Source organism: Megascapheus bottae, chromosome 6, assembly GCF_031878675.1.
Source record: "Megascapheus bottae isolate mThoBot1 chromosome 6, mThoBot2.hap1, whole genome shotgun sequence".
Lineage (NCBI taxonomy): Eukaryota > Metazoa > Chordata > Mammalia > Rodentia > Geomyidae > Megascapheus > Megascapheus bottae.
The window spans coordinates 73504675-73517836 of record NC_143514.1 but is presented as its reverse complement, the minus strand read 5'-3'; the positions used below and the strand labels follow the sequence as shown (position 1 = coordinate 73517836).

Here is a 13162-nt window from a genome sequence, read left to right as displayed (position 1 = left end):
GTAGAGCATCTATCCCCTGAGTTCAAATCCCAGGACCAGCAACCCAAAGTACAAGGGGTAGAAAAGATGCTGATATCAAGTAACATTTTATGTTGGCCTGCATGAGTGCTGGGGGACACAGTCTGGTGGTACCGCATTTACCTACTACTTCCATCCCTAGCTCCTCAAGAAAATACTTTTCTATGAATCTGGCAGAGTAACAACTCCGTAGTGAAGTGCTTCCCTGACTTGTGTGAGCCCTAGGTGCTGTGGCAGTATCCCCCAAAAGAAGGTGACCTGTCTCAGAAATTAACCTTTTACGGGGTTCAAACTATGAAGACAGGTGTAGAAAAGCCATGGAACCTGTTACCCTTCTCACACCACTCACTCCATGAATCTCTTGTCCTTGTACTTTGTGATAATACCTTTTATAATAAAACAATTTCCCTGAGTGCTGAGTTATTTATGTGCTAGGAAAGCATTAATGGCACCCCCAAATTTGCTGTAGGTCACATAAGGGCAGGGAAAACATTGAGTCCACTACATTAACATCCAAAGCCCAAAACAGCTCTAACACCATACGTGGCTCTTTAGCATTCACAACCAGCCCCACAGATGAGACGAGCCAGGCTGGGGCAGCAGGGGTGGGTCTAAAGAGACCCTACATGGGCTGGGAGTTTGGCCTAGTGGTAAAGTGCTTGCCTAGCATTACGAAGACCCGGGTTCGATTCCTCGGTACCACATACATAGAAAAAAGCCAGAAGTGGTGCTGAGGCTCAAGTGGTAGAGCTCTAGACTTGAGAAAGTCCAAGGACAGTGCTCAGGCCCTGAGCTCAAGCCCAGGACTGGAAAAAAAAAAAAGAGAGAGAGACCCTACAACCTCTGACAATGTCATCACAATGGTTCCTCCAACTCCCAGTTCCGGAGAGAGAGGCACCAGACACAGATAGCTCATGAGCTGCCAACTTTATTCACTAGAGGCAGACCTCAGCCAGCCACCAGCTGGGTGCATTGGAAGGAAATAGAAGAAAACAGTCAGCAGGGATGAGAAGGTGGAGGAGATACGGGGTAGTCAGCTATCTGCAGTCTCAGACAGGTGGAACCTAGCGGAAATAGTTGGGACACTGGTGGGCAACCAGTGTCCAGGCTTCATCAAAGGCTTCCACAACTTCCGGCTTCAGGGGCCCTTGCTCAGTGACAGCCAAGTTCTGCTCCAGTTGTTCCACGCTGGACATGCCCAGGATGACTGCGTCCCCATGGGCACCCTGCAAGAACACCATGTTAGCAACAGCCTTCCTCCACCTGCAGCTCAAGTCACCTGCCCCTCCCTGCAGCATTGCCAGTATTTTTCCTTCTGGCTGTACTATTCTAGAAGGAGTTGTCTAGCCAAAATTGTGTTGATAACAGCACACAGGCATATTTTAAAATATGCCTTGACAGAGCTGGGTAAAGGGTGAGGAATACTACACCCTGTGACAAGAATATGGGGAGGCCCCAGCCACACAGAACTTGATGCTGCTTCCAGAGCATAGGGGAAGGGATGAAGTTTAAATGCTAATGGGATTTAAATTTTCTAGTTCAAGCCAAATCTATGTTTATGCCCTTCTAAGGGGAGCTGCAAGAATTGGCAGAGTAAGACTCCTTAAGGCATGTTAAAACTGAGAGGCTCATACTTAATAGGGCCACTGGAGAAAAGTGTAACCTGGGCTACCTGGACACTTCAGAAGAAAAAAAGTCATCTACCAGAAGAGACTAGCTGGGAAGTCCTCAAGGCCCCAGGCCCTAACCCCCACTCCCCCAACACCAGGACCCAGGAAAGCCAGCCTACCTCCAGCAGGGAGTGGTGGTACATCCACCTCAGGGCCGCTGATGTCAAGCTGGGGGCACTGGATCCATAGGCGGCCTGCAGGGCCTTCTCCATCAGGGTGATGGCCTTGAAGTAGTTCTCCTTCCAGTAACTGAACAGGACACAGGAACAAGGGTCAGGACTCTGGAGATGGTCCAGGGCAGCCCAGTTCCCAAAGCCCTGAGGCACCTGGATGCTCAGGACCATCTGCACACATCCAGGTAGCTTGGCAGGCAGAGATTTCATCTAGGGAGGGAGCCATGCAAGGACAAGAACTGCTCTCCACGGTGGCACACCCCACCACAGAAAGCTTCAGTCACAGCAATGCATGCAGCTCACACACAAGATCTGATGGGCCTCCACTTATGATTGTGGACATTTCAAGAGGGCTAGCCTGGGAATCTCCTGCAGAAAGCCTGGCTTAAGAGGTCTTTCCCTCCCACTTGCAAAAAGGTCACAAGTGTGCTCAGAAATAAACTAGCAGACGTCTGCAAATTTAGCAATAGCACCTTTCTACAGTGAACAGAAAGAATGGGAACAGGTCAATACTTTGAGACATCACAGTCAATGATGGGAAAGGGAAGCTGAAAGAGATTCAGGAAGTTGCCTCTGACACTGGGTTATTAAGTCCCACATAGATCACCCTTAACCCGGGCACTGGAGGTTCATGCCTGTAATCCCAGCTATTTAGGAGGCTGTGGTCTAAGGACCAAACTTGGAAGCCACCCAAAGCAAGGAAAGTCTGAATCCCTTTACCTCCAGCTAACCACTAAAAAGCCAGAAGTGAAGATGTGCTTCAAATGATAGAGAAGTAACTTTTAGCACAAAAACTCAGGGACAGTGTTCAGGCCTCAAATTCAAGCCCTAGGAAAAAAGATGAGTCTCCTCATAATAAAACCAACAAACAAAAAGTAGGACTCTAAAATGAGTCAGCTTTTATGTATGTCTGTGTGTTTGAGTGTAGGTTTGCTACAACAGTGGCGGGCCAATGTCCCTTTGCTTTTGTGCTCCGGGCTGTCATTCTGTCATGGAACCATACTTCAGTGTGCATGTCCAACTTTGTTGCTGGTTAGAGACAACACTCTCAGACTTAACTGTGTAAGCTGGCTTCCAACTGTGATCCTCAGATCTCAGTCTCCTAAACAGCCAGAATGACAAGCATGAGGCACACTTGTTGACTAAATGCATTTTTTAATGGGCATGTAGACATTTCTTTAGCAATCTTCATTTTAGGGCAGGGGAAGGAGATATCCTGCTATACTAGTGAGCCACAGCAGTGTGGACCTCAGTGTGGACAGCAAGGCATCTTCCCAGGGGAGAGACTCAGTGCCACAGACAGCACTGAAGCCAGAAATCCCAACCTTCTCCAGAGAATCATGACAACCAGGGACCCAGGTCTCAGCACCGGGAAGGAGCCAGCACTGCAACAGCAGTCTTCTGTATGGCAGAACAAGGGCACACTCACCACTTCCCATGCAGACTCCTCCCCCAGTGCTCACCGGTTTCGGTACACCTCAGCCCAGGTAAAACCAAAGAAACGACTCTGGGGATGCTTGCTGTCCTTGTCTTCATAACTGTACCTTCCAGTCAACAGGCCACCTGGTGGGCAGGGGATGGGGACACTTATCACCAACTTGACTGCATATCTGAGCTTTTCATTTCCTCTCTCCATGTGTGGTTGGGTGGGCTTCACAAGGCCAGGCCTGCACCCCAACCCACACCCCAATGTCTGTGTCCACTTAGCCCATACCAGCCAAAGGGTTGAAGGCATAGAATCTCAATCCGAAGTGTCTGAGGCAGGGCAAGAGCTCCTTTTCCACCTGCCGGGTGATGGCGTTGTACATGCCCTGCAGGGAGAGGGTGAGGAGTCAAGAGGAAGGTCCCCAAAGTGTCCTTAGAAAACCCTCAGTTCACACCTGAACAATCCTAGCACCTGACAATCAGGGCTGAAAAACTCATTTCTTCAGGCAACCCATGCAGGATGCAGTGGGTGATGGATGTCAAAATCTCTAAGGGAGACAACACGTTGACCTCTAATTTGGGGGACAAGGCATAGGATGTGGCTGGAACTCAGCACCTCATTCATGCTTCACAAGCTTTACCTCTGGACCATGACCCCAGCCCCTTTGTGCATTGCTGATGCTTGAGATGGGGTCTCTCCCAGGCCACCCTGGACTGTGATGCTGCTACTTGAGCTTTTATTCACAGGGATGTGAATGCCATGTCTCCATGCTCCATGTCTCATCTCCCTGACAGCTTGAGATAGCAAGCACCCAACACACAGACCAGCCATTACCTGAAATGAGGTCTCCCACACTTGTATTCCTGGAAAAGCCTCCTAATCTCTCCCTCCCAAGTAGCTAGGATTACATGCTTGAGTCACCAAGCCTGGCCACCATCCAGGACATTACAGTAATGTAGAGAATAAACACATGCAAATGAGTGGAAAAAAGATTACACTGAACTGGGGACTTTTGGGACCAGTGCCTTGAACAAACTGCTGAATAAATGGGGAGGAGCAGGTGAATCAGAGCCTGAGAACTCAGGGGACTGTGGCTGGGGGGGGAAGAAGGGTGGCGGGGAGCGATCTGTGAGCCGTGACACTTCCCCAAGGGAGGCAGAGGACAGATCCAGGCTGAGGTGCAGAGCCAGGCTTGGAAGTAAGGAGCAAAGTTGTGCACTCAGGCAGCAAGTGGGCAGCCGCCTGCTGGCCAGCATGAGGAACTTTGTCCTCCTCTGAGGTTACCTGGGGGCCGTGCACAGGCTCTGATCAGAGGGGTGGCTGCTCTGTTGAGGGCACAGAATGCAGGCTGAGGGAAAAGATCAGCAAAGCTCCAGAGTCCAAGGCCTGGGCTTCCTGGCACCCCAGGTATGCCTTACCTGATACACGGTGGGCATAACCCAGCCATTGCTCTTGCAGAGGGCACAGATCTCTGCCACCTCCCAGGAGGCATAGTTGGAGAGGCCAAGCTCCACAAACTTGCCCTGCAGGGGAGAGGTGTGGTCACAACCTTGAACAACCAAGGATTCCAGACAGAGGAGGTGGGAGTGGAGACCCTGGGCTGAGGTGTTCCCAGCTCTGCCCTGGGTGCTCTGCTCCCTCACTCTGCTGGTAGTGTGAGGATGGGAAGAGCAGAGATCTCTCCCTCCCTGAGCTCAGGGGACCTTTTTCCACCTCCTGGTGCAGCTGGTGGCAGGCCCGCAGTGTCTCCTCCACTGGGGTGTTGTGGTCAGGCATGTGGAGGTAGAAGAGGTCCACTCTAGAACACTGCAGCCGCTTCAGTGAGGTCTCCAGCTGGAGCCGCAGACTGTCAGCCTTCAGGGACTTCCCATGCAATGGATTGGCCTTGGTGGCAATTTTCACTTTGGAGATACAAATGGAAATTCAAGCCACTTACCAAACATCAGAAAGGGCATTTAGAGCCATGTCTAGAGGCAGAAGTTTGTTCAAGTCCTACTCCTAAGTAATCACTCCTAGGCTCCTGAATCTCTAGGAATCTCAATACTAACCACTGTAAGCAGAATTGACAATAATAATTCATAGGGTGAGAAACACTTAGTGGGATCCAGCGAAGGCACTGCACCCTAGGCAAGGGAGGAGGCAGAGTTGCTGTTGGCCCATAGTCTGCTCTGCAGCAAGGGTGCCCTCCTTGCCTGGGTAGTAAAGACAGGATGACCTTTCTAAGAGGCCTGCGGGCCAGAGAGGGGTAGCCTAGTGCTAGATTCCCAAGGCTGTCCCAGCCTCACAGGCTACAGCTCCTTGGATCCTGATTAGATTAAAACTGGGCTGGTCCAGGAGTTTGTCTTACTGGTAGAGTGCTTGCCTAGCATGCACGAGGACTCTGGTTTGATTCCTTGCTACCAATACATAGAGAAATCTGGAACTGGTACTGAGGCTCAAGTTCTGGAGCTCTAGCCTTGAGAAAGTCCAAGGATAGATCTCAAGCCCTAAGCTAACTGCCAGCCCCGAGCTAAAACCCAGGACTGGCAAAAAAAAAAAAAAAAAAAAAAAAAAAAAAAACCTACAACAACAAAAAGCTGAGCTGCCCTGAGCCAGGAACATAGCCTAGTAGTAGAGAACTTGGCTAGCATGCAGGAAGCCCTGGGCTTGATTCTTCAGCACCACATACTCAGAAAAGAATGGAGGGTCTCCTGTGGCTCAAGTGTAAGAGCTCTAACCCTGAGCAAAAATTCTTCAATAACATTGCCCAGGCCCTAAGTTCAAGCCACAGGACAGGCAAAAAGAAAAAAAAAAAAAGAGGAGAGGACTATGGGGAAAGTGGATAAATGCAAACAGGAGAACACAGTGCTTCACTGTCCAGTAGAAGAAAGCTCAGAGCAAACTGGGCTTCACACAGCTCTGGAAAGTCAGGGCCAGTCAGCGTCCTGGGTAGAGGGATAAACGTTACCTCTGCAGCCATCGCGGCCCAGCCCCAGCCCCAGGCCGCCTAGAATGGTCTCAGACTGTCCATCGGTGTACGCGAAGGCCGTGTCCAGCTCCGTGTGGCCGCGATCCAGGAAGGAGCGCACCGCTGCTGCGCTGGAGGAGGGGTCCAGGCGGAGCCCCATCAGCATGGTGCCCAGCACCGTGGCGGGTCGAGTCTGAGACCCCGTCTGAGACATGCTGGAGGCAGCTGCAGCAGCTGGAGCGGACGGCTGTGCACTGCAGTCCAGCAGGGAAGCCTGGGACTTCAGGCCAGGCCCGGGTACTTGTGGAGCTGCGGGACCACGCCCACTGACGGGGGTGTGGCCGTGGGGCGGGGCCTGGAGGGGCGGGGTCTGGAGGGGGCGGGGCCGAGGGCGGGGCCGGGGAACCCAGGGCTGAGTTGAGGCCTGGCCTGTGGAGGGCGGGGAGGCGGGGTAGCGGGAGGGGAGGGGCCGGGGTGGAGGCTGTGGGAAGTGGCACAGGCCGAGGGGCGGGCTGGGCCTCTGGGTGCAGGGGCAGAGCTGCGGGGAGGAGCTGGTCCAGAGCTGGGGCGGGGCTGCTCTGAGGAAGGTGGCCAGGAGGGGCAGGCAGGGCACTAGGGAAGTCGCTGGCCCTGGGCAGGGCAGGTGAGACCACGGAGGGAGGAAGGCCGGGCGGGCAGTGACAGAGGAGGAAGGGCCTCTCACGAGCTCCTCCGCACGGGGACCGCACCCCGCCCGGGGCTCTGGCCTCCCCCAGGCAGGACTCAGCACTTGGTCTTGGGTGTTCTCAGCTGACGGTGGTCTGGGGCTCTGGCTTGGAGTGGAGGCCGAGCCTCTTGGCAGATCATCCTTTCCTCTGCTGCCCTAGCTTGTAAGTCGTCCTGGCGTCTCTGTCCCTTCCTGGTGGGGCATTAGGGGCCACGTGACCCCAAGGGCTGCCCCATCTGCCATGAGGTCTCAAAGCTGTGGCTTCCGGAGGGGTCCACTCAGCCACCCAGTGGAGTGACCAAAGAGAAGATGCGGCCGGGGGCGGTGGCTCACGCCAGTAAATCCGAGTTTCAGGAGGCTGAGATCTGAGGATCTCCCTTCAAGGCCAGGCCAGGCAGTAAAGGCCAAGACCGGGAGACTCACCTCCGCTTAACCACTAGAAAACTGGAAGGGGTGCTGTGGCTCCTGCTTAGTGTGGTAGCCTTGAGCTGAAGAGGGCAGGGACAGCCCTCAGGCCCAGAGTTCAAGCTCCAGTATAGGGGTGCGGGGGGGGGGGGGAGGAGAGATAGAAAGATCTTATTGTGCCCTGAAACTTGAAGCACTCCCCCATAGCCCGAGACCAAAGATCAATGCAAATTGCAATGAGTCGTTTATTGACGAGCTGGAGCACGGGTCTCTGCGCACTGATAAGTGCAGACCACAGGGCCCGAGCACAAGATTACAGCCCCTTTTATACATTTTTTGGTAGGGGGAAGGCCCCAGAAAGTAATAGCAACAAATCAATACGCCACGCGGGAAATTTATACTATAATTCCATTAAATAATTGGTGCAATACAAAGCAGGAAAGGGGTCGTGACTAATCATTGGTCAGTCTAGCTGGCTGTCATTTTAGGAGGATGGTTTTAGGCCAGATATGAGTCTAGGGGGATCTCCATGGTGACAGGCTTGTGATTGGTTGACAACTGCCCTAGTTTGCTGGCTCTCGCAAGTCCGACCTTGCAGGTACCAGATGGCTACTATCTCTAGCTCCCGGCTTGGAATGTGTATACTCCTTACTACAGTGTAGCTCAGTCTGGGAACCAAGGACAAATGGGTGGTTGTAGATTAGTCACAAGGACAGCAGTTGCATTTCTCAGGATTTTAGCAAGCAGCTATACAGAAGCAGAAAGGCAAGTTAAGGAAATACAAATATAAACATACAAATGAATACAAGTATAAAAATACAAATGGCTAACATAGGTTTATTGAAAATATATAGATATTTTCTATGCTCCTCAATCTGACCTGTTAGCATTGGCTTCTGACTTCCACACTTGAAGGTAAAATGAGGCTGAAGGCTTGGTTCAAATGGTTCAGCTGAGAGCAAGCAAGACCAGCCTGTATCAGGATACAATCATAACTGGCACATGGAAAAACTTATCACCACAAGCAGTATTTTTTCTTTCCAGTTGGAGACTGAACTCTGCAGGGCTTTGAGCTCATCTGGGTTTTCCCCCAGTTCCCACCTCTTGCTGGTTAATGGAGATAAGTGTTTCAGGGAGTTTTCTGGACTGACAACCCTGCAGTACCCAGGCATTACTGCAAACATTTTTTTTCTCTTCTTTTTTTTGGGAGGTGTGGTGGTTATGGGGCTTGGACTCTGGCCTAGGCACTGTCCCAGAACTCTTTGCTCAAGGCTACCCCCCTACCACTTCAGTCACAGCCCCACTTCTCATTTTCTAGTGAATACTTGGAGATAAGAGTCTCACATTCAGGCTGGCTTTGAACTTCCATACCCAGATCTCAGGCTCTTGAGTAGCTAGGATTAGAGGTGTGAGCCACTACAACTGGTACAAACAATATTTTTAAATTGCTTGGACAGGGAGAGCAGGAGTTTGGCCTAGTGGTAGAGTGCTTGCCTAGCATGCACGAAGACGCAGGTTCAATTCCCCAGTATCCCACCTATATAGCAAAAACCGGAAGTGGTGCTGAGTCTCAAATGGTAGACTGCTAACCTTGAGGAAGTCCAAGGACAGTACTCAAGCCCTGAGCCAAGCCCAGGACTGGCAAAAACAAAAACAAAACAAAACAACAAAACAAAACAAAACAAAACAAAATTTCTTAGGGAAAAAAGAAGAGAATTTCACACTCACAAAGTGGAATGTGATGGAAATGACAAATAAACAGGTGTCTTTTAAAATTATTATTGTTGGGGCCGGGAGTTTGGTCCTGTGGTAGAATGCTTGGCGTAGCATGCACGAAGACCCGGGTTCGATTCCTGGGTACCACATACATAGAAAAAAGCCAGAAGTGGTGCTGAAGCTCAAGTGGTAGAGCTTTACCCTTGAGAAAGTCCAAGGACAGCGATCAGACCCTGAGCTCAAGCCCAGGATGGCCAATAAAAAAAAAGAAAAAAAATATTATTGTTATGATTTCCAGTCTTGCACTAAGTTCTTGGGCACTGCCCCTAAGCTTCCTTGCTTGTGCTCTCTCTCCATCTCTAACATACTCGACTTCTAGGCTATACTTCCAGCCCTAAAATTACTTTTTAACATTCTAACTCAGATCTAAACACTTGCTAGACGAATGTCATGCCTAAACAATGAGTCTAGACCTTTTCAAAAAATTAGAAAGATAATTAATAGGAATAGTGATAGAGGCAGTGAAATTCATTGCTTAACATTGTAAACACACTTGGAAATAAAACAATGAAATAAACTCATGAAAGCTAGTATCACCTAAAGAAAAAAAATTGAGAGGGAAGAAAAATTTAGGGGGAAATAAAAAATAGTTGAGTTGGTGGGGAATTGAGCTACAAAAAGTTAATGCCTTGCCTAGCCTGGTCTCTACTATAACATCACAAAATAATAATTATAAAAACTGGACCTGGGCCTGGAGAGGCTGAGTGGTAGAGTGCTTGCTTAGCATGTGTGAAGCCCTGGCTTTCATTATCAGTACCACATACACAGACTGTGGCTCCACTGATAGTATACTCGCATAGACCTGAAGAGCTCAGGAACACTGACAATTTAAGTCCCACCACTGACCAAACAGAAACAAAAACAAAACAAAAAAAAAAATCTGGACTCACATCATTAACCATGTCCTGACCACATGACTCAGCAACTGATTGCTGGCAGCCCAGGGAAAGGGAAATGACACAGCAAACTTACTGTTGACTGGTCACCAATGAAGTAATCCTGGGTCCCTGCCAACACCAATATGCTATAGGACTGCTGCCAAGGCAGGGTGGTCCCGCCTCAAGGAGAACAGAGCAGAGGTCGCCAGGCTGGGCCTGCTGGATGGGGCCTTCTTCTCTCCACAGTCCTTCCCACCTCCAGTGGGTCTCCATGCTCCCGGACTCACGTTGTATAGCTTGTCCTGTGTGGGGAGCCGGTAGTTCACGCCTGTAATCCTAGCAACTCAGCTGGCTGAGTGAAGGTCTGATTCCTGTCTCATTCCCTCAGGCCAAGCTAGACAGCAGGCACACAGGAACAAGCCTGACCACACACTGCTTGTACACCTGCCTGCATGCAGGCAGGTTTCAATCTGGGCAATGGAAACGACCCCATCCTTGGTCCCCAGGGGAAAATGGCCCCTCAAACCAGGTGGAGCCTTCCACTGTGGGCTAGGCCTGGACATGGCCTTGGACCCCCAAGAGTCCATAACCCACGTCTCTTTCCGTTTCCTTGTTAAGCCCTAGATAAGCCTACCCCCAATCCCGACAACATCCAGTCCTGTGGGAAGGTCTATGTCCCTCCCTCTTCCTCAATAAACATCCTTGCTGTTCACAGTCCAGTCCGGCCTTTTTCTTTTCCATTCTCCCTTTCCTGACACTGAGCTCTGAACAATGGTTTGAGTCTCTCAGATTCTCATCTCCAATTAACCACTAGAAAACTGGAAGTGGAGCTGTGGCTCAAAGTGCTGGCCTTGAGCAAAAGAGCTGAAGGACAGAACTCTGTCCCCAAGAAAGGAACATGACTCAGCAATTGATTGTGGACTTTCATCCAAAGAACAGGAAAACCTGTGTTTACAACATTACCTACATAAACATTGTCCATTCTAAGGAAGAACATTGCAGAGGTTGCCATGCCAGGCTTGCAGGTGTGGTATGGATGCTCCCCACTCTCCCCCCAGGACAGTCCCTCTGACTGCCCAGTGTTCCACCAGCCCTGCCACGCATGTCCCAGAGTTCTCCAGTATCTGGGTGCACATTCCCCTCACCCCACTCTATTTCTGGTATTTGACTAACAGTTATTGATAAAGATTGGAAAAATATAGCATACAACCCCAAAAATCTTGTTTCTATCAGAGATCACTCTTGCTATTTTGCTATTATTTATGTCATCCTTTCTTCCCTAGAGGGCAGCAAAAGTCACAATCACAGACCACTGTTGTACCCACAAAGCCATTGATAACCGAGATGTCTGTCAACCTTGCATCTATAATCCTAGCTACTCCAGAGGCTGAGATCTCAGAATCACAGGTCAAAGACAGCCCAGCCAGAAAAGTCTACAAGACCCTTAACTCCAGTGATAACCAAAAAGCTGGAAGTGGACCTGTGGCTCTAGTTCTAAGAGTGCCAGCTAAAGAATTGTGCCCCGGTTCTCAGTTCAAGCCCACACTGTACTGGTATTGCCACATACAAAAAAGGGTGCAAAGGGGCTGGGAATGTAGCCTAGTGATAGAGTGCTCACCTTGCATTCACAAAACCCTAGGTCCAATTCTGCAGTACCATATACACAGAAAAAGCTGCAAGTGGTGCTGTGGCTTAAGTGCCAGAGCACTAGCCTTGAGCTAGAGTGTCCAAGGATAGTGTCAGCCCCTGAGTTGAAGCCCTAGAACTGGCAAAAAAAATTTTGTAAAGATGCCACAGTGTATTAATTTTTTTCGTATGATACCAAGGAATTGAACCTGTGTTTTTGTGCATGCTAGATAAGGACTTTACCACTAGGTTAAACTCATAAATGAAATAATGTAGAGGTAGCTCAAATAACCGAACAAAAGGGAAATAATGTGTCACATATACATTGCCCAAATGGCAGCCATTCAACATACTAATTCAGAGTGATGCAGCCAATTGGCCACTTTTAATTAAACTTCCAGGTTCAGTGACCTCACAATTACTGTGACACTCATTTATTTATTTATTTGCCCAGACTGGGTATAGCGAGAAAGCACTGCATTCATCCTTGGAGGAAGAGTATTTCCTCCTCTGATGGTTGCAGTTCTGTGTCTATTGCTGCCTTTTGCAGGCTCTGGAGTGCAGGCAGCTTGTCTGTATTTATGGAAGCAATTCCACGCACTGCTGAGCACTTACAAGCAGCGGGTCAAAGCTTTTGTACTCTGCTCAAAAAGTTGTTCATGCTGCTCGGCACCAGAGGCTCATGCTGGTAACCCTAGCTGCTCAGGAGGCTGAGATCTGAGGATCCCAGATCCCAACTGGGCAGGAAAGTCAATGAGACCGTGATCTCCAGTTAACCACCAAGTGGAGCTGTGGTTGAAGTGGCAGAGTGCCAGTTACCAGTGAAGAACAGAATCCAGGTGCTGAGTTCACACCCAGGTACAAACAGAGAAAATGCAAATGTACCTCTGCATGACGACCTGCGGCCACTCAAAGGCTCTCCTATTAATTTACTCCCAAGCCTGCACAGCCACAGGGAGGTCACTTTCCATTCAATGCCTCCGGAGAGCATCTGCCCTCACCGCATCAGTAAGCCATGCTCCTTTCTCAGTTTCTGGTCTCCATTTCCTCCCTTAAGGCACCGCATAGCTCAGCACAGAGCCATTACTGCGACGGCAACAGTGAGTGAAGACAAAGGTCCGGCCGCCTACCTAGTGCTTCCCTCATCCCTGGAGCTCCAGGTCTCCGGCCAGCTGTCACTGATGCACAGTGTCTGTCATCTTTCACCACACAGGGCGCGGGCTGCCACGGGTGCGGCGCAGCTCTGAGCTGGCTCGACGTGGACGATGGCGTGTGGACCGACGCTGAGGATCCTCCGGGGCCTGGTGCGGGCCAGGCCCCCCCTGTGCGCCGGTGAGAAGCCCGGGCCTGGGGTCCGAAGGGTCGCTCCGCCTCCCGCCGCCCGGGTCTCCCCAGGTGAGCGGAGCCGCGGGAGAGCGGGGACCTGGGGAGGACGCCCGGGCTGGGGAGGGCGGAGACCCGGGGAGGACGCCTGGGCCGCGGAGGGCGGGGACCCGGGGAGGACACCCGGGCTGCGGTGATGGAGAGGACTCGGAGA

The 13162-nt window shown here is 50.8% G+C and overlaps 1 protein-coding gene and 1 long non-coding RNA gene across 2 annotated transcripts; both read right to left on the bottom strand.

Annotated features, from left to right (window-relative positions):
• Positions 1-930: 930 nt before the first annotated feature.
• Positions 931-6490, bottom strand: LOC150062411 (aldo-keto reductase family 7 member A3-like). The gene is made up of 7 exons (XM_090335706.1): positions 6235-6490; positions 5001-5188; positions 4706-4810; positions 3579-3672; positions 3325-3427; positions 1808-1937; positions 931-1244 (listed from the first exon to the last, which is right to left on the bottom strand). Exons 1-7 carry the CDS (start codon positions 6446-6448, stop codon positions 1083-1085), a joined length of 996 nt encoding a protein of 331 aa, XP_090191832.1. The 5' UTR covers positions 6449-6490; the 3' UTR covers positions 931-1082.
• A 1094-nt stretch (positions 6491-7584) lies between these two features.
• On the bottom strand, positions 7585-12915 carry LOC150062410 (uncharacterized). Its single transcript, XR_016536009.1, has 3 exons — positions 12756-12915; positions 10094-10301; positions 7585-8092 (listed from the first exon to the last, which is right to left on the bottom strand). It is a non-coding gene; the product is annotated as an uncharacterized LOC150062410 (long non-coding RNA).
• Positions 12916-13162: the final 247 nt, after the last annotated feature.